The sequence below is a fragment of the Coturnix japonica genome, chromosome 25 (genome assembly GCF_054131305.1).
Source record: "Coturnix japonica strain WE chromosome 25, WE-NBRP24, whole genome shotgun sequence".
Lineage (NCBI taxonomy): Eukaryota > Metazoa > Chordata > Aves > Galliformes > Phasianidae > Coturnix > Coturnix japonica.
Window position 1 is genome coordinate 8,103,176 of NC_140687.1, and position 21,040 is coordinate 8,124,215.

The following is a 21,040-nucleotide window of genomic DNA, read 5'->3' on the forward strand; positions in this document are numbered from 1 at the left end:
GCTGATGATGTTTAACAAGACCAGACCCAGTACAGACCCCAGGGGGACACTGCTAGTTACACGCCTCCATCCAGACACCACACCGGCAATGACAAGCCTCTGCACTCTGCCAGTCAGCCAATTCTCAACCCACTTCACTGTCCACTCATCTATCCCATACTTCCTCAGCTTTATAAGGATGTCATGGGGGACAGTATCAAAAGCCTTACTGAAATCAAGGTAGACTACATCTACCGCCCTCCCCCTGTCCACCCAGCTAGTGACATCTTCATAAAAGGCGACCAGGTTGGTCGAGCACGACCTCCCCTTGGTGAACCCATGCTGAGTACTCCTGATAGCCTCCATATCACCCAGTTGTCTGGAGATGGCATCTAGAACAAGCTGTTCCATCACCTTCCCTGGGACAGAGGTGAGGCTGACTTGCCTGTAATTACCCGGGTCTTCCTTCTTGCCCTTTTTGAAGACTGGAGTCTTTTTGCTTTTATAAACAAAGCTCTTCTTGTGGGTTGCTGAGCACTCTGAGGTTCTTTGAAGTCAATTGACTACAAACCTCCTGAGTGGCCCTCTGTATCTCATAGGACTGGCACTGCCAGATTTTCTCTTGTATCCTAGGCATAGCCAAAGGCCATGTAAAAGGTGACTGCTTTTTTCATCATGGCTTTATTAAAGCTAACAAATATTGGCACTAATGGATTTCTGTCACTGAATACCAGTGTAGTCTCCTCTGTTTACTGAAGGCTGTGCAAAAGCTCTTGGACAGACCTAAAGCTGAATACTGAACAGCAAAAGATCAGCTATGAGCACAGGTGTAAGAGGTGGTGGAAATCCATATTGTCATTTGGAGCTGCTAGGCATCCACAATGATGCAGGTGGGAATGGCAGCTGGTGCAAAGAAATAAATGCAAAGAAGGACCCAATCAGCGTCTAACAAATACACTGCAGGAAGATAAAGGAAATTCGTTGAGGGTTTGTATCCTTATAGTGCATGAGGAACTACTTGGAAACAGGTTGGGAAAGCAGAGGGGCCAGGAGGTGACCATAGTGGCCTGACGAATGAAAGCAGCCTCAAATAGATTCATCAGACCACCTGCTGTTGGAGCCAGACTCATGCTGAGCCTGCAGTTGCACAAACCCAATGACTTGCAGCATCCAGGCTGTAGGTGCAGGAGAAATACCATGTACCATTGCCTGCTGGTGGGATGTGCATCTGGCTGCTTCCTTGCAGCTTCAGCTCTGCTCTGCAGCTCCCTGTGTCCATGAGGAAAGCATGTCTTTGCTCAGGAGTGCTGTTTGTATGAAGAAGAGCAACTTATGAACTCTTTCTCTTATGTGAGTATAACCTTTCTCCCCTGCAGTCGGAGGGGATTTGCACCAAGAGCCAGTGGAGAGCAGACTTCCTTGTGCACAGCATAGCCAGGACAAAAGAAATTGTGCTACAGACTGTCAGTTCAGACTGTGTGTTTAGGAAAAGTCACTAATTTTGTGTCTTTCCCTCTGGAGTTTAATACAGGGAAAACCCACTCAGCTGCTCTTCCTGCTGGAGTTGCTGGCTTTCCCCATCCGACAAAGTGATCCCTGTGGTCACTGCAGAGGGAGGCAGAAAAGAATGGATGGCACCACAAGCTCATTATAAAAACGTGGGGAACCAGAGTTAATGAATCTTGGATGAGCCCCTGATCAGCCTGGCCCTGGGTGTGGCAATGGAGGGAGCTGGTCCAGGAGGATCTGATTAAAATCTCATAGCAATGACAGTCCCTAGAATGCAGGAGGCTGTGATGTGTCTATCTGTGCTTGCATCTGGTAGGGGCCACTGAAGTAGAGCTGGGATCTCTCTGGATTAGATCAGTAGGATTTCTACCAGGACAGATATTATAGGGATTTACATGTTCCCTGACCTGGCAGCTTGCCCTAGTGAAACACTGATTATGCAACAGCAATCTAACTTAAGCTCTAGCCAAAAAAATCCTCTGTGCTGAGAGATGGTGAGAGTACTCTCTCTGCAATGGCAAGGATTTGAAATTGTGCAGTGCATTAAGTTTGCAGATAATGAAACAATCAGGCTGTTTATTGTTGGTGCATGAAAAACAAAACTGGAAAAACTACAATTAGTGCCTGCCCTGAGATTCTCCTAGTTGTATGGCCAGATTAATGGATGAAAGTGTTTCCTTTGTGTGTATGGGAGATTAGTTCTGCTTGTCTCTCATTTCATGGCCAGTGGAGCTAAGGATAGCTCAAGGTGTCTGATATATAGCAGAATCAGAACTGAACCCCGGTGTCCTGCTGCCACATCCAGGAGCTGTGAACCCTCCTTTGCTGTCCAGCAGACCCCCAGTGCTGGGCATCCCTGAGAGCTGGCTGCGAGGGATGGAGGAGTTGCAGGATTCCTGCGTTTCTTGCTACCAGCTGCCTCTTCCTGAAGGAGAAACAAGTAAACAGTGAGTACAAGCAGCTGAGCGTGGAAAGGGATAGAAGATGGTATGGGACTTACCACTTTGTCAGTGTGAAAAGGGCTGTTCCCAAGGCAGTATATGTCCCAGAGGCTGGAATGGACTACAGATGGCTGAGATGCTGCATGCAATTGTTTTTCAATCTTTGCTGTGATAACGCTAAAGGCAGGGCAGCTTGATGAATAGACTGCTGAGCTGGCACCTGTGAGCTTTCAGTGGAGTCTGCCTTCATCAGGACATTTTTTCCCCCTCTTTTGCCCATCTCTGAAGAGGAAATAGTGTCATCTGCACAGTGAAACACCCTGAGACCTACAGCACTAAGAACCTGCTACCAGTACCACCAGGGAGAAAATGTTTGCCAAGCAGCCATCAAGTGCTTTTTCAAAGTTCTGCCACACCACATCCATCTTTCTTCCAGCTGCAGAGACCTCCCACCTTCTCACTCCATGAAGGGGATGGAAGATCCAGCCCCAGGCAAGTGGATGGGGTTAACCTGTGGATTCTTCTAGTGCCAGGTTTTAATCAAAGAGCTGGAGTTATGCCAGAGCCAGTCAGCTGTGGTGGTGGGTGTGTGAGAGTCTAGCACATCTTGATTATTAGGGGCATTAAGAAAGCCATTCAGAATTTAGCGATCTCAAACAGCACTAAGTAGGGTGTTAGAAGATGAGCTAATGTTCCCTTTAATACCCATCTTGGTTCTCCTTTTCTTAATTTCTTTTTATTTTCTTCTTCTTTTTTTTTTTTTCTTTTTCTTTTTCTTTTTTTTTTTTTTTTTTTTTTTCTCAGACTTTACAAACCTGTGTGAACAATAAAACTAGGTATTGTTTTAATAAGGGACTGCCTCTAAGACATGAGTTGCATTCTTAAAATGCTTTAAATGGCTATGGAGGGAGATGAAGGCCAAGCAGGAAGGACAGAGAATACAAATGTCCCAGGGATTGGACATGTGCTTGTGGGTCAGCATTGCCTGGAGCACCTCAGTGTCCATTTCCTCTGTCTTCAACCTACACAAACTGGTGCAGCTGGTCAGCTGGGAGTCAGGGCACAGTGCCTGACCTCGCAGTATCAAATACAACTTGGAATCTTAAGGGGGAAATAGTTGGAAAGGAATTCAAGAGGTCACTTAGGCTCTCTCTGTACTGACAACCTGAATAGTTAAATTATTCCTGGTTTTCAAAGTAATGTATATCCTTCCTTGGCACTCACTGTTAATCAGTGCTTGGTTACAAAAGACTGCAAGTCTTGTTCTGGAGCCAGCTTCCAATTTTTGCAGTGATTCTGTCATGTTCCCATCCTGAGAGCCTAGAAATGAGTTTACATTTATGGTTGTACTTGTTTGCACTGGGTTTTCTTCATTCTGTGTTTTGCTGAACATTTCCCCTAAGTGAAGATAAATATCCTAATTTTTATGTGCTGTAACAGTCTTTTTAAAAGTCTTTTGAAAGGGAAAGCCCTTTCCTGATGTGTTTCCCCTCCCTCCAGTCTTGTAACAGAAGCCACAAGCATTTCCAAACAAAGCTTTTTACAATTCTCTTTCTATCTTTTCATCTCTATTTCATTTATATATTATATAAAAATAAAGAGGTAATAGAGCATTACCTTAACATAGTGTTTCATCAAGTGAGTTGACACTATCTACAAGTAGTGCAATTCTCAGCAATAAGCCAGATTCAGTAGTCCAAAAATTAAATGTGCAATTAAACTGTACGCTGAGTTACACTGCATTTCTTGCTATTACTGTCTTGAAAAAATAACGATCTGCCTGTTTTTTCCAACTTTTCTCAAGGCAATGAAGACAACATTACTAAAATGGATACACCACCTCAGACGCCTTCCGTTTCATTTCCTTGCATAACGCATCACACTCCAGGGAAACTTGGCCTTCTCGTATCTTGCTGCACTGTACTTCCTGTTAAGTATAAATTGAATTGTTTGTAATTCATTTCCCTATATAAAAATTTAATTATAATGTTCATTTTGTTGGGAAAATTGTAAAACAATTTTATTCGGTATATTTACAGAATGAAGCTAATAAATAAATATTATTTGAAACTGTAACTGTATTCAAGCATCCTTTTCTATTTTCCTTCTTTCTGATAAGCTAAACTGAATCAAGAATAAATCAAGTGGTTCAGTTTAATTTTTCATGTCTTTTTTTTTCACTTATTTATTTAAGAAAAAGAAATATAACCTTGTGAAGTGTTACAAAAGATACCATACAAAGTAACTAATAAGTAACTCTTCTGAAACTTCGTATCAATTCTCTAAACTGGCTGAAACTACAGGGCAAGGTCTGGTCATGGGAAGATCTCCCCTACTTCCTTCTCCTTCCTCCCTCTTACATTGAAGGCCAAAACAAACAAACAAACAAACAACAACAGAAAAAAAACAAAAAAAACCACCAACAAAACCAAAACAGAATACCAGCACAGAGAGAAAGTTATAATCTATACTACTAGGCTATGAAGAATTTTGTCAGGAAAGCACAGTAACATAGCCAGAAGCTATTCTGGTTTTCATGCTTTCTGACAATATGCAGAACAATTTTCATAGCATACAGCAAAATCCAAAAACTAACTTCTTCAGAGCAATTCCAGCATGCTAAGATAAACCACCTGCCTAGATGGTTAAGAATATGGTCCACTACAAGTTGTGGGTTACAAATTCAAGTGGTTTATACGACCTTGCATGTTTACATGCATAGCCTCATGATGCAACAGTTAACTTCAACACCAGAAAAGGAAGAAAAAATCCTCCTGTTTTGCACTCAAATTATGAGCTCCTACATTTGATATTAATTGTGATGGTTCAGATGAGGCATATTTACAGAGCAGCTTGGAATACGTGTCCTGTCAACTCCCAACTTCACCAGTAGTATACACAGACAGAAGACTGGTAGAGGAGAATTCAACTGCAAATATTAGGTACTCAATTCTGTTTCTCCTTATCTTCAAGATCGCAGGCTGCAGGCACAAAAGACTAAATATACAGGTACACTATCCTATCCAAGCTAAGAAAGAAGTACACTATCTGCTGTAAGTATGCAGCTCCAAGCAAATATGCATAAGGATCTTCTGGAATCAAAGATACCCTAATTACGGTCTCAGGCAAGGGCAGATGCATAAAGCAAACGTTAAAAGACATCATCTTTCACACTACAGAAACGAGTCATATTTCTGCAGTCAGATTAGCTGCAACTAATACACAGTCCAATTATCAGTGGCTTATTGGTTCTACCATCATTTACCCTCTACACTGTAGCTCTCTGTACAAAAGAGAGCATGGATTGGGGGCTTGACCTGGAAACAGTGAGATGATATTTAAGGTGGGGATAGTGTTTTCTTCTCTTTCTGAAGGGAAACACCATTTCACTAGGAATCAGAAGTATCACTTCGTGGCTATTTAAATAAGTGGGCTGTCATCATATAAGAATTAATTTTTATTAATTATATAATTAACTCATAACAACCTTTCCACCTTATTAAAATCAAATTTACAAGATTGAGGGGGGGAAAAAAAGTAACCGTCATCATATTTAAGGACCATAAAACTTTCAGAATAGCAGATCTGGAATGTTCCATTTCAGGCCACTGTAAAAGTGAAAAGTGAGCATCCTAAACATTAATTTCATTGCTTCTTGCTACCACATTTCAGTTGGACATCCACATAATCACTGAAGACATCCCGGAAATCTGGGACAATAAAATCTGAACTGGTCTGAAATAGCTATACAGCGTCAGAACTCAGCAGAAGATGATGACACATTTAAGTATTCCAAAAACAGTATGAAAAGTAGGGACCGCAACAACTAGATGTAACAGAGCTATCATGGAAATACCCATCTTCCTTATTCAATTAAGTCTGGCATAAGAAACAAGACCTCAAAGATCATCAAGTCCAACTGTAAACCTATATCTTAAGGAACAAGAAGCAGAAGTATACACGCAACCAATGATATTATTGATTTTACTGAACACAGTAGAGTAAGAAAAACTGAAATTAGTAAGAGCACTTAGTCACAACCAAATAATTTATCCTCAGCAGAAGTCAACATTTCAACTTACAAATAAAGAAAAGCTAGTTATTTATAAGCAGAGACTGCTCAATTTGAAGCACGTACTCTGGGCATTACCATCCTTTCTCTTGAACGTGCGCCCTGCAAGATCTGAGATTTCTGAAGACATTTCTTGGAGAAGCTAAGAACTCTGGGGAAACTGCATCTGTGTGGAAAGCTCAGAAGTTAACCGGGTCTTGAAAATAATTTAAGCATGCTTTGTTCAAGCCAGATAGTGAATTTTTCATTAAGTTAACACTTGTCAAGAGGTCACAGCAGCCTCTGGTTTTCCCCTCATCATACTTGATAGCTATAAGCTTTGTCCTTTATCTCTGCTGAAAGCTAAGGATGCTGATGCCTCTGTTTGTTTTAAGGGCCTCAGACAACCATCAATTAGGAATTCAAAACATCTGTGACTGTTCCAATCTATGTAATCATAAACTTCTCGGTTCCTAATGAGGAAAATGTGCTTTGACTTCTTAAATCACTCCAGATCATCTGATTATTTTCCTAATGGAACTACAAAAATTGAAGTGTGCTTGAAGATAAAGGTATTGCAAATCTGGGAGCTAACATTTTCTACAATGAATTTTATTTTCCTTAGTGAATATTTTGATTGTTCCACCCAGACTTTCAGCTGCTGTTGCTGCTCTGCTCAAGTAACTGATTCTATTCCAGTCTTGACCAGAGACAATCCATGTACACAAGCCTAGGAACATACAAAGAAAATGTGTCACTCTCAGAACTGCAACTTCAAAACTTACCTTTTTCAGTCGCTTACAAGGACACTTGAGTTTAACCTTCTGGCTGCAGTTCAGAGGACAATCACCTGAATGGTAAATCTCTTCACACCGGTGACCACAAGGCAACTACAAGCAAAACAAGAAATACCCCACCAATGAATAACTGAAATTGCATGCAGTCTATGAACTAGTTTTATTTCAGACACAGCAGCTAAACAGAAAACTCATTCAGCTCATCAGGTTTGTCTTCCTACCTGCAAAACTGCAAAGAAAAAGGTCAACTTATTTCACTAGTTACTCAGAGTTTTTTGGTTCACATAGAATTATTTATCTTTTACTGGGAACGCTTGATCAAAAAACAATTTTTTCTTTCAAATGTTACAGGAACAGTCATCTCCACAATGATTCATATATCGACTGCCCTAACTACCTGTATGATGGAGGAATAAAAGTAGATGAAGTAAGAAGAAACTGAAAACTGAAATGAAGTGTGATGTGACCCAGCCTGACCCACAAATTGCTAACAAGAGGGTAGAATTAGAAGCAAAAATACCACAAAACTAGGTTTTATGTGCAAGAACCTTGCAAACTATGCAGGAGTCAAATACAGGCCACCAATATTCTTACACCTGAATTAATTTCACTAAATCCTTAATTTCTGCATTTGGTAAATTATCCTGTTTTTGACATCTGACAAATAGCATTTCCTTTTTTTAAACTATCAGTGAAAATTTTAACACTTATAATGAAACTATTATTATTCCTTACTGTATATTATTATTCATTACTGGGATAATTTAAATATGCTGCTGCCTTTTAAGGATGTAACAAGTGTTCCCAAAACGACATTAGAGATTAAAAAAATAATTCACAAGAATAAAAACAAGTTTTCTTCCACAGTGTGTTGGGAGCTCAACTGACCTTGCTCAGGTCCCAAACAAAATCTTCATAACGATGATCTTTCATTTCCAATTACATAAATCAATACTGTCCAATACTGTTTATAAACAAAGGCAATAACTCATGTAAGATACCCAACTGATTCATTTATAAAGGTAGGTTTAAACAATATCACTCCCTGTACAGAAAGAGTTGGGGGAAAACACACTGGACAAATGACCACAGAGTCTCTTCCAGGATCCCACCTTAAGAGGCAAGAGCTTTTCCATTCATTTACATTTATTTTATCCAGCCATTAGATCTTATCCACAGACTGAAAAACTTCTCTACTGTCCTTTCATAACAGGCTCTTTATTCCCATAATATTCCCTTCATTGAATTCCAAGCAGCTTCAATCAATGTTTCTTGAATATAGTAGCCAGAACTGCAAGTAATATTCCAGCTGGAAGAACATTGTACAATGCCTTAATTGCAGCTTATTCTCCACAGAATATCTTTCCCTATACATCTTCCACACTAATGTTCACTTCTCTCCAGTTATCCATGCTGCAACAGTAAGGATTTCTACTGTCTCCCAGGAGGGTTGTTATTGGCCTTGACATGCCCAGTCTCACTGGTTTTTCTGTATCTGTACCATGTCCCAAACGCATGTGTTCTGCTGCACATGCGTTTCCTCAGTTGTCACCTACTGACAACACACCACAAATTCTCATATGAAAATCCCAACGAGTTTGTGGTGCCAAGGTCATTACTGCAAACAGTGCAAGACTAGCCCTCAATTTGAGCCCTTGGAAAATCCCCTTATTGCCAACATTTCTCGTTCCAATCACTCCTGCAGGAATTTTTGTTGTTGCTTATGGCTTTTGAGGTGGTTGCCCTAAATAAAAAAAAGAACCACAAGCAGTTGTTTCCTTCAGCAAACACCAACTCTCGCAACGATCATCTCTTTTACATGAATTAGCTGTTTACTGTCTGGCACAGCCTCAAGAGCACAAGTGAAGTATGACATATGGGACTACATCTCTTCTCTTTGTCTGGAGGAAAAAAGGAATTGGTCGTTCTATCAAAGAAGGAATTCAGTTTTGTCTGGCACAACTGATCACCTGCAAATCTACTTGAACTCTGCCTCATTGTTAAAAGATGGGTTAGATGCTCATGATTAAGCCTTGCACATGCTGAAGTCAGGCATGCTTCCATTAATAATGTCAAAGCCTGAACAGTTACATACCACCAGAGCACAGCACAGGAATATACTTAATGCAATACCAAAAATCGTATTTGCTTATTGAGTTCATACACAGCTCACATTCAGTGGGATGCAGGACAAGAATGAAGCTGACAGTTTCAGCTGCTTCTCAACCCCTCCAGTGCAAACACAACATAAACTCATGGGAAGCAGTTCTATGAGTGGCAAAACAACAGCCCCAAGAGCTATGAGAACAGAAGCAATCCAACCAGTTCTGCCAGATAAGTGCTGTAGTGGGAAGGGAGGTGGTTTTGTGCAGCGACTCGGCACGGACTCAGATGTGAACGATCCAAATCGTTTATTACAAGTTCTCACATCCCTTATATACCTTCACAAGTTGTTATTTTCTAACTTTCCCATCCGCCCTTACAACTTTCCCAAACATCTTACATGTCAACAAAGCATTCTACAAAACACTTTTCAACTGTCCATGCAGGCACATAACCAATCAGAGCTGTGAGACTCTTCTTCTCCTTGCAGAGGTGTCCTTGGTTCTCATGCTGTTTATCTTGCTCCACAGCTGCTGCTCTGAACAGCTTTTCCTGTATTCCCACAATTCCCCCTTTTTTGTTTATTGACAAGCTACTACCATACTATAATATAATAACACTAATTATATTAATAACATAATCATTATAACTCAATCAAGGCCTCGATTGACAATATTCTGAAAATGAAAAAGGAGATATGGCAAATGACAAAATATATGGTTAAATCCACTAAAATATCAGACGCATTTTGCCTGCGGCCTAAGTTCCTACAACCTGGAAAAGAACCCCTGAGAATCCAATTCTGTGTAAATTTGAAATAGGTTAGAAAAGACTTCAATTTCGTGTTATCCATTTTAAACCATCCCGTCAGCATGAAGCAAATACTCCCTAAGCTAGCACATTATTACTTATTGTCCCTGGAGAGGCAGAAAACTGCAGAAAAGGAGAGAGAAGGATTATGTTGGCGGTGGATGCGATAGGCAGCGCCAGCAGGGCGTCCCCTGCTTCAAGGTGCACTTTCCCTTTCTCATCCACCACGGATTCTCTCTTGCTCTTTTCCTACTCAGGGTCTGAATGGTATTTTCCATTTGTACACTGCATCCGCATGGCCAGTGCGTGGTACAGAGCCCAAGTGGAACACCTGCTTACAAAACAGAATAAATTGCCGAGGTTAGCTTTTTTTGCAAGCACCTTTGTTTCAATTGATGCATGGTCATATTTTGAAAATCCCAATTAGTGAGATGAAAAAGAGTTAATAACTGTTATGTTTAAGAATCATCCGTTTGTCCAGGATTCTTTTCCAGGGTCTTATTTTTACAAACTAAGAAGAGGCTAGTTGATAGGCTAATAAAATCATAACTGAACATTACTAATACACTAGAAGAGTTAGTCCCATAATTTCCAGCATTGGTAACATCAAATCCTATTTGACTTATATTCTATCTACTGCCAAAATAGGAAAGACACACAATAATCTAAATAATGCTTAATAATTCTAATTCTTAAATTTATACCAGTAATGTGGAAGAGTTACCTACTATGTCTTACCATTACTAAAATTATTATTTGCAATACAACAAATTACAAAGCAATATCAATGAAGTAAGAGGCGTATAATCACAATCATTATTAAGGCTGGGTGTTATTTTCTGCCTTGAGATGAGGCCGAACATATCTTGCCGGAACCCATGTAGGGCCAGTCCTTGTAGAAACACAAGCATATCCTCGACCCCAGGTTATCAATGGTAAGGGACCTTCCCAGTGCCCTGTGGCCATATTTCGAATGTTAACTATTGGCCATTCCTTGAGCACTGGGGAGCCCCCAAAATGACGATCCACACGAGTTGTATTTGTATGATCACGATTCAAAAAATTCAGCACAAACAAAGCCTTACATAATCTTTCTTGTGGTGTGTCTCCCGTATTCCCCCTTTTTTGTTTATTAAGAACAGATTTCAGTGTTTGATGAGTACGCTCAATGATAGCTTGTCCAGTGGGAGAATGAGGGATGCCTGTAATATGTCTAACTCCCCATTCTTGAAGGAAAGTTTGAGTGGCCTTAGAAGTATAAGCGGGCCCATTATCTGTTTTTATCGTATGAGGGATTCCCATAGCAGCATAAGCAGATAACCAGTGTTTACGGGCGTCACGACTGCGTTCACCTGTATGTGCTGTGGCAAATATGTAAGAAGAATGAGTATCTATCGTTACATGTACGTATTTTAGACGGCCGAATTCAGGAATGTGAGTGACATCTGTCTGCCAGAGTTGAAGAGGGGCTGTTCCACGTGGATTTGTCCCAGTTTGAGGCAAAGGGGCAATTGCCTGGCAGTCTGGGCATGTTAAAATAATGTTACGGGCTTGATCTACTGTCAGTTGGAATTGTTTTTGTAAGGCTCTCCTGTTCTGATGGAAAAATTGATGGGAGAGTCGTGCTTGCTCAAATAATTGAGGAGTAGCAAAAGCGACTGTGGCTTGATCAGCCTTACGGTTGCCCTCAGTTAAAGGACCAGGCAATGTAGTATGCGATCGAATGTGCATAATAAAATAAGGAAGAGTACGGTGAGAAACATAATGCAAGACTCGTTTCAGCTGTACAAACAAAACCGGATTATTAACTTCCTTAAGAAAGGATCCTTCAATCCGCTGAATGATACCTGTAACATACAAAGAGTCAGTTATTATATTAAGCTTTTGGTCTGAAAAAATTTGGAAAGCTCGAGCTACTGCAGCGAGTTCTACAACTTGAGGTGATCCATCAACAACATGTACGTCTGACTGCCATTGTGTAGCAGTCGCACGCCAGAGAACCACTGCTTGGTGTGTCTTGCCAGAGCCATCTGTAAATACAGTAACAGCATTAGGTATTGGAACATGTGAAAGTAAAGTATTAGTAGCAATGGGGATATCAGCCAAATTATGTAGTAACTGATGTTTGGGAGGATGAGTGGACAATTGTCCGGTATAGTCTGCCATAGCAGTCTGAAAAGGAAGTGACTGCGCAAGCATCCAATCTAAATCTTTTTTAGTAGCAGGTACGTATATGCACTCAGGGTCAAGAGCTCGTAGAATTTGTAGACGATGACGACCTCGCTGTATTAGCATAGCAAACATTTCCACTCGTGATGTAATAGTTTTTGAAAATGTATGAGGTAAAAATACCCATTCGAGAATAATGAGAGGATCCTTTCTTGAGGTATCCCATTGACATAACAAGCTATATGGCTGATAGAAGTTGGATATTATTATGAGATGTACTGGAAGTGATAAACAAACACGATGGCTGTATCGATTTTGCACTGATGTTATTACAGGGTCTAAGCATTGTTGTGCTTCTGGTGTTAATTGTCTTTTAGAAGTTAGATCTGGGTCTCCTTTCAGTAGTTTGAATAAAGGATGCAGCTCTTGAGTAGTAATTCCCAAAAGTGGCCGCAACCAATTGATGGTTCCTAATAACTTTTGCAGATCGTTTAATGTCCGTACGTGAGGTACTATTTTGAGGATTTGTGGCTGAATAGTGTGAGATGCAATTTTCCATCCTAAATATTTCCATGGAGAACTAAGTTGCACTTTTTCTTCTGCTATTTGTAAGCCAATAGATTGGACTGCCTCCCGGACGAGCAGTAAAGCGTCCTTTAGACCCTCTTCTTGTTCTGCTGCTATTAAAATATCATCCATGTAATGATAAATAAGGACATGAGGTCTAGCCTTTCGTACTGGTTGTAATGCATTTGCTACAGTCAATTGACATATCGTTGGACTATTAAGCATTCCTTGTGGTAACACTGTCCAATGATACCGCTGAACAGGGCTTTGTAGGTTGATAGAGGGCACTGAGAAAGCAAATCGTGGTGCATCTTTTGGATGAAGCTGAATGGTAAAAAAACAGTCTTTCAAATCAATGACTGCTATAGGCCAATCCGAAGGTAACATTGAGGGTGAAGGAAGGCCAGGCTGCAACGCTCCCATAGGCTCAATTACTGCATTGACAGTACGCAAGTCCTGTAAAAGTCTCCATTTTCCACTCTTCTTGAGGATAACAAAAACCGGAGTATTCCAAGGGCTGGTAGTAGGCACTATGTGACCAGCAGCTAGCTGTTCTTGAACTAACTCATGTAAGTGCAGCAACTTTTCTCTTTTTAAGGGCCACTGATCTACCCAAATAGGTTGTTCTGTTTTCCAAGCTAAGGGTATAGGTTGCTGCCGATCAATGGCCCTTACTGAAAATTTGTCTGCAAAATCATACCCCACTGACTTAAGAGATCACGACCCCACAAAGTACAGGGAATTGGTAAAATGTAAGGAGCAGCGTGAGCAATGCGACCATCAGGCCCTTCAAAAGATAAAATTCGGGCACTTTGTTTTGGCTGCTGTAGGCCCCCAACCCCCACAATAGCAGAATTAGGGTCTCTTAGTGGCCACTCAGAGGGCCAATCACTGGACTTAATGATGGTAACATCAGCTCCAGTATCCACTAGTCCTAATAACTGTCTGCCATTTACTAAGCATGGTAATAAAGGTTTGTCTTTTGACAGTTGTGTGGTCCATAGCACAACAGGTTTATCTGTGCTCCCAAATCCACCGGTTCGATCTCTAATACCAGGTTTGGTCATAGAATGAAAAGGGACTAATTGTGCTATTTTTTGGCCTTTTGGAATAAAACAGGGGGGTGAGGGTGTCCATGCCATTATCTTAATTTCCCCGGTATGGTCAGCATCTATAACTCCAGGTAAAACAAAAAGTCCCATCCTTGTAACAGAAGAACGTCCTAACAAGAGGGCGCCACGCCCGTCCCCAAGGGGACCCATTACCCCTGTTGGAATGAGAGTCACGGTGCTATCAGTCAGCGTCACTGACTGGGCAGTGGACAAATCCACTCCTGCGCTGCCAATGGTGGCTAGTCTGAGTGAGCTGGCCAGACAGCGTCTGGCTGAGTCGGGACCGTATTTGCTGTCATAGCGCGCGGTCTCGCGCTCCTCTTGCCGTTTCCCGGCAGATCGCAGGGCTGTGCAGCAACAGGAAGTTTGGATCGGCAGTCTCTAGCCCAGTGTAGCCCCTTCCTGCACCGTGGACAGGGTCGAGTTGGAACAGCAGAAGCATTTTTATTTACTCGCTTGGGCTTTTTACAGTCCCGTTGGACATGACCTGGTTCTCCACAATTGTAACACTTTACTTTTTGAGTTGTCCCTGCATCAAGTTGGGTGGCCAATGAATCTGCTAGCAGGGCCATTTTATGACTTTCTGTGCCTACATCTTGACAGGCTTTAATCAAGTCAGTAATTGATGGATCTGCATTCCTTAGGGACTTTAAAACCTTTCGACAGTCTGCACTTGCGTTTTCTACTGCTAATTGCTTAAGCAAGACATTTCGGGCAGCTTCATTTTCTACTTGTCTCTCTAATGAATTTTGTAAACGGTCAAGAAATTTAATGTAAGGCTCAGTAGCCTCTTGCCTAATTGAAGTAAATGAAGCATCGGGTGAATTAATATCAGGAACCCGACGGACAGCACGCAACACCAAAGTCTTAACTTGTTCCAGGCATTGCCTGTCCAGCTGTGCCTGTGCCTGAGGTGTTGCCCGGACCCCCTCCCCCATGAGTTCCTCTAGGCCAATGTGATTTAGATTGTTCAAATTATTCAAGGCCTGGACAGCAGCCTGATCCCGGTATTCAGTCATGAACACGGTGTATTGCATGGGAGAGAGGATCATTCGTAACACACTTTTCCAGTCATGAGGGGTCATAACATAACTATCACCAATTGCAACCAAAAGATTATATGTAAAGGTAGACTGAACTCCGTATGTTCTCACTGACTTCCTTAGCTCTTTCACTGCCTCATAAGGCAGGGGTTCCCAACGGGGGACCTGATTCGGCTGATACAACACAGGAAAGGCTTGCAATGTGTCACCATCACCCCTTAATATTGCTTCTTTTCTGCACTGCTCTAAGACACCACAGTACGCTGTAGGGAAATTTGTCGTTTCTGCTCCCTTCAAATTATCATCAGGAAGAAATGCGCCCGATTCGCATTCCGGATATACTGGACCTGGGTCACAACGATCCCCTGGTTTCGATCCGTCCGTGTCTTTAATCACGTTACACTCCGGCTGCACAGACGCTGCAGCGCAAGACGTGGGGGGGGCGGAGGGCGGCGGCGCAGAGAACGTCATGGGCGGAGCGGAGGGCGGAGGCGCGGCGAGCGTCGTAGGCGGAGCGGGGGGCGGAGCGACGAACGTCGTAGGCGGTGCGAAGGGCGGGGGCGCCATAGAGGGCGGCAACGCGGCGAGCGTCGGGGGAGGAGCGAACGGCGGGAGCGCGAGGGGAGGCGGTTGCGGCTTTTCGTCTCCCCGAATCGGGGGGGTCGGAGCCGCCGGTCGGATCCGGGCACGGGCCGCTTCCCGCAGCGAGAGGCAGCGGCGGGGTTGGGACGGAGGGCGGCAGGGAATGGTCGGAATAAATTCTTTCCCGTCGTGATTGCTTAATCCCTTCCATTATCCGGCTCCAAACGGGCAACAGCTTAGCAGCCTTTCTGTCTTTAGCGAGGGAAGCCTCGTAGAGTTTTGAGCCGATTTTGTCCCAAAGTTCTCCATCGAGAGAGAACTCAGTTTTTGGAAATTCAGGGACGTTTTTGCTTATCCATTTAAGAAGAGTAGCTAATGCTGAAGTAGACACAGTCTCATCCTGATACAGTAACACTGAACGCAATACTTCGAGATGTACTCGTTGCTCCCTCGTTAGTGAGCTCCCCATAGTTCCCGACTGCTCACCTTCTGTCCTGCAGAACGGTGCGGGTGCGCGCGAAACAGTCTCTCCGAAGTTCAGTCGGGCGACGCTGCCGGACCGGGCTCGCTCAGCCGCGGGTTGATTTGCTCCACGTTGTGGGCGCCATTTGCAGCGACTCGGCACGGACTCAGATGTGAACGATCCAAATCGTTTATTACAAGTTCTCACATCCCTTATATACCTTCACAAGTTGTTATTTTCTAACTTTCCCATCCGCCCTTACAACTTTCCCAAACATCTTACATGTCAACAAAGCATTCTACAAAACACTTTTCATCTGTCCATGCAGGCACATAACCAATCAGAGCTGTGAGACTCTTCTTCTCCTTGCAGAGGTGTCCTTGGTTCTCATGCTGTTTATCTTGCTCCACAGCTGCTGCTCTGAACAGCTTTTCTTGTATTCCCACAGTTTTGTCCATTTATTTTTTGCAAATGTTGAGGTGCTAAAATATAATGTGTTTATCCCCTTAGATCTTTTTCACTGTAAATATTCTGTTGTTAATAGCTAGTAAACTAAAGGCTGAAAAGAACAGGCTTTATATTTGTCATAGCAAGCCCATTAAAAGAAAGCAGTATAACCCACAACTCTGAAAACAATCAAACAGAAATCTTCATGAGCATTTTCCAGAAACACAGGAAGGGAAGAGAATGTATTTTTATGTAACTGATTACACTACAAAGTTTTGCATGTAGATGAAACAAGATATATCCATATCTACAGGAATGAGAAGAGTTAACCAAAAGCCTTATCCAACTAAAACAGACCCTGCTGCCCTGAGTCTTCTGTTCACATCCCACTGAATTCAATTCTAAAAAGGCCCTGCTCTACGAACGATGCAATTCTGAATTGCAGACTTGAATTCAGTAGTACTACTGGATGGATTTTAAACCTCAGACTGAGTCTTGGGAATACATCCAGAAAAATCTTAACAGTTAACATTAATCAAAATCAAAGAAGAGATATGGAAAAAATCTTTGAAGAGAACCTGAAGTACAGGAACACACAGTTCATGTTAAGAGATTAGAAGTACTCCAGAAAATAAAGAGGAGGAAGCGTTGCAGCAAATAAAACCAAAGGAACAGAGAAGGAAATGGAAGGACAAAAGTTAAGAGGTAAACAGTGAAATAAATCCCCTGCTGGGAAGAGAACTTTCAGACATCCAGGTGAGAAGATTGTGACAGATGGATTCATTTACTCAAGTAAGACAAATAAAGAGGATGTGCAAAACGAAGACATCACAAAGACAAGGGCAGAAAGCAGAAGATGCAAGTAGACACACAGCAAAGAGTCCAGAATTTCTATTGGGGTTTCATGGATTTGTTAACATAACCTTGTCTGAAAAACAGAGACTCTCGGGAAGCAGGCAGGAATACTATCAGTTTTGCAAGTTACTCAAAACCAGGAAAGTCTGTCTAGTAAAAGACTGGACACTTCTGAAACCAGAAAATAATGCAACACAGGTTTTGAATCTATGTCTATTCAGTTGAGGCAGAATTCAGGCAAGGTGAGACAACAGATCTCAGACTAGAGGACTCCACAGGCAAAGCAGCACAACGGAACAGAAAGCAAACAGTGCAGAAGGACAAGCTGAATCAAATTACTTCTGAGTGCCAACTACATACTACTGGAGACAAAGTACAAGGCCAAAACAGAGTAAAAAACCAATAAACAATTTCAGGATTAAGTATTCTCAACCCTTTGAAATTATGCACAAGCCTTTTCTTTACAGCTGGGAAGCAGAATTTCTGAGAAATTCTGAAGTGTTTAACAGTGGAAACACTTTCCAAAATATTCCTGACTATTCACGTTTTTCCTCTTTGTAAATTTCCTAATTCTACAGTAGGGAAACAGAGTGAAGAAAGGGCTGTCACCCTTGCCACAACTAATGACAACTAAAGAACAAAGGCACAATAGTAAGTAATACATAGATTTCTGAAAACACACAAACAGCACAGAATAACAGCACTGGGAGGGACTAGGAACACTATGAAACTATGAAAATTTTACTGATGAAAATTCCGTAGCTTTTCCAACCTATTCTTCCCAAGCTCTACAAGCTTTACTACTCAAAGGCAGTAACTAACACGAATCTTCCTAACTGATACAACCACTAGTTCATAGCCTGTTTGCCATATAACAAGTTTACAATTCTTCTTTACAGCAACCCTTCATATAGTCACATACAACAAAGCAATTAACTCCTTTGTCTTAAGCTTCAAGCTACTCAATATGTTTCACTAGCACAGTCAGTCATTAAGAATTCATTTTACTTAGGTCCCGTGCAGTTGTTTTTTTTTTCTCTTTTCTTGTTTCCTAAAACTGTTGTGCAGACAGTGATCACTGACCCTGTGCAAGAAAAATCACAAATACACTCCTCTGTATTTGTCCCAACCAAAGAGTATCCTGTTGAGAAAGTCTGTTCAAGATCAGTTTTCAACCACATCAAAGGACATACTCTTCCTCATTCAACCTCAGCAGCTTCAAGCTTCAGCTTTCAAGCCATGAATGAAGTATTCACTGATACTGTCCTGGAGTCCTTAACCCTCATAGAATAAAAAAAATCATTACGGTTGGAAATACCTCTAAGAACAAGTCCAACCATCAACCTATCAGCACCACATTTGCAGCGTTTGAGGCACGGACTCAGATGTGAACGATCCAAATCGTTTATTACAAGTTCTCACATCCCTTATATACCTTCACAAGTTGTTATTTTCTAACTTTCCCGTCCGCCCTTACAACTTTCCCAACCACCTTTACATGTCAACAGAGCATTCTACAGAACCCTTTTCAACTGTCCATGCAGGCACGTATCCAATCAGAGCTGCAAGGAGAAGTCCTTGCAGAGGTGTCCTTGGTTCTCATGCTGTTTATCTTGCTCCACAGCTGCTGCTCTGAACAGCTTTTCTTGTATTCCCACAAGCACCAGTGCAGCCACCGCCCTCAGGCACCCTGGCCATCCCTTACTCACTTCCTTGGCAATTTGCAGCTCAGGGGTTTGGCAGATGACTTTTTTCCTGGCAGTTCTTAAGGTTCAAAGTCCAGCTGTAATCTCATTTTCCAAATATGTCACTTGCTGTTGAGTTATTTGTGCTTTCTGTAAACCAAGAAACTCAGCAAACTCTCAGTCTATTGTACACAGTCCTTTTGTTGCTGTGGCAGCCACGTGCTGCAGTAAAGTTCCACCCTAGGATGGAGGATCCCAGATCTCAGGCTCATGAGTTGACCATCATTCAGCTGTTCTCACAACCCTGGGTAACACTGTCCAGGTTAACTGAGACTCTTCTCCCCCTATCAGGGCTTTCCTTTTCAAAGGCAAATAACCTTAGGCTTCCTTTGGCCAAACCAGGCAGAAGAGACATCCCTCAAATCCAGAAGGTAAACTTAATCTTTTTGTTCCTTAACTTGGTTAATAAAGTGCACGCATTTGCCACCACTGAGTGTATCCATTCAACTATTCTAGTACTTGCCCTCAAGTCTTGTTACAAACTACAGCACTTGCTATCAAAATTGGAATCCAAACTCCAAAAAGTTACCTATTATTTCTTTTATCCTTCTACAGTCCCATACCCTCAAAGGGCACCGCTTTACCCTGACTAGGCAAGCTCTTGCTTTTAACTTCTATTTAGGGCTTCATTTTTGGCCCTGATGCCCACACCACTAAGTGTATCATATTTGAGACTGCTGTAACTCCTGGGGGTACAACATTGTTTTGCCCAGTTTGTGTTAAAGCCAGAGTTACAGTTTTTAATCAGTCAATATTGTTGCACTCTTAGCTCCAGTTTTATTCAATTTCTTGCCAGAGTAACCTGGCAGGTACAAGAATTTCTGTATTCCTGCTTGTTTTCTTAGCTTATGTTTAATTAATCCAAAAAAGGAAACCTTTTCCCGTTGGGCAGTAGCATCTACACTGTTACAAAACCATCTATGGGTAGTAAGAAGCACCCATATCCACCAGAAAACGAACCTCAATATCCTGCTTTCCTAAATGCAATTTCCCACTGCAGTTTGCACACTGCTTTTCTTCCAGTGAGTTCACTCCCAAGTACACTGCCCGGTGCAACTCAAGGGTAGGTATGGCCAGCCATACGGACCACAAACCCACACAGAACCGCAAGGTATCGCTGCACAGAAGACTTATTAGGACCCTTAGACAAGGATCTGGGGAAAGTCGTATTCTTACAGCAGCTTCTGGGTAAAGCTCCTAGCCACAGCTCGGTTCCATTGCAAGAGTTCTGTTCAACACACAATGTCCTCTGGTGCTGTACCGGAGACTGCCTCTTGCTGGGACATACTCGTGGGGGAGAGGAGTGAAAGGAACGCCAGGACAGCAAGGGAGGGATGCCTGATGACAAGGGTGTGCGAATGTCCCCACCGAAGGAAGCAAAGAGAGCCGGCAGAAAGGGATGCTTCATTAGCGTAACAAAACACAGCCCCCATTCCTCCCTCCCTCCTCCCCAGCACCCCTTCCCATCGCCATCCCCCGGGGGCAGATTTGCCATGAAAACGAGCTCTGGGCGTGATCGTTGTGGGAATTCCTGCCTTCCTGAGCCTGTGCGGAAGAGGCGAGAGCCTGGCTGGAAGCCATCCGGGCAGCACCGCGGTGGCAGGAGGTGCACCAAGGCCGTCCTGCGGCCAGCTCCGGGCTGAGGGCACTCGGCGTCCTCTGCTCTACGCGACTCCGAGGAGCCCGGCTACCTGCACCAGAGCTGGGAGCAGCCTGCTCCGCACCCAAGGTAGGTGCCCTTCGTGGCTCGTGCAGAGGAGCGCACGCTTCCTGCCCCCTGCCAGCAGCACCGGGAGAGGAGCGGGGAGCGGCCCCGGACGGGGCGGAACCCGCACTGCCGTACCCCAGGCGGGACCCTGGTCCCGGC

General features: G+C 42.7%; 1 protein-coding gene and 1 long non-coding RNA gene across 3 annotated transcripts; one reads left to right on the forward strand and one right to left on the reverse strand.

Moving 5' to 3' along the window:
* Positions 1–1,821: 1,821 nt before the first annotated feature.
* LOC146756918 (uncharacterized) lies at positions 1,822–4,510 on the forward strand. Of its 2 annotated transcripts, XR_014937197.1 has the most exons (3): positions 1,843–2,435; positions 2,718–2,921; positions 4,234–4,510. It is a non-coding gene; the product is annotated as an uncharacterized LOC146756918 (long non-coding RNA). The 2 variants fall into 2 exon arrangements; XR_014937196.1 differs by having other exon boundaries at positions 1,822–2,921.
* On the reverse strand, positions 4,281–17,056 carry LOC146756919 (uncharacterized). Its single transcript, XM_085523885.1, has 3 exons — positions 15,429–17,056; positions 7,266–7,370; positions 4,281–4,356 (listed from the first exon to the last, which is right to left on the reverse strand). The coding sequence occupies exon 1, from the start codon at positions 16,130–16,132 to the stop codon at positions 15,479–15,481; it is 654 nt and encodes a 217-aa protein (XP_085380011.1). The 5' UTR covers positions 16,133–17,056; the 3' UTR covers positions 4,281–4,356; positions 7,266–7,370; positions 15,429–15,478.
* Positions 17,057–21,040: the final 3,984 nt, after the last annotated feature.

Excerpts from the sequence above, each read along its gene's own strand:
- LOC146756919 (XM_085523885.1), bottom strand. The coding sequence starts at position 16,132 with ATGGGGAGCTCACTAACGAGGGAGCAACGAGTACATCTCGAAGTATTG.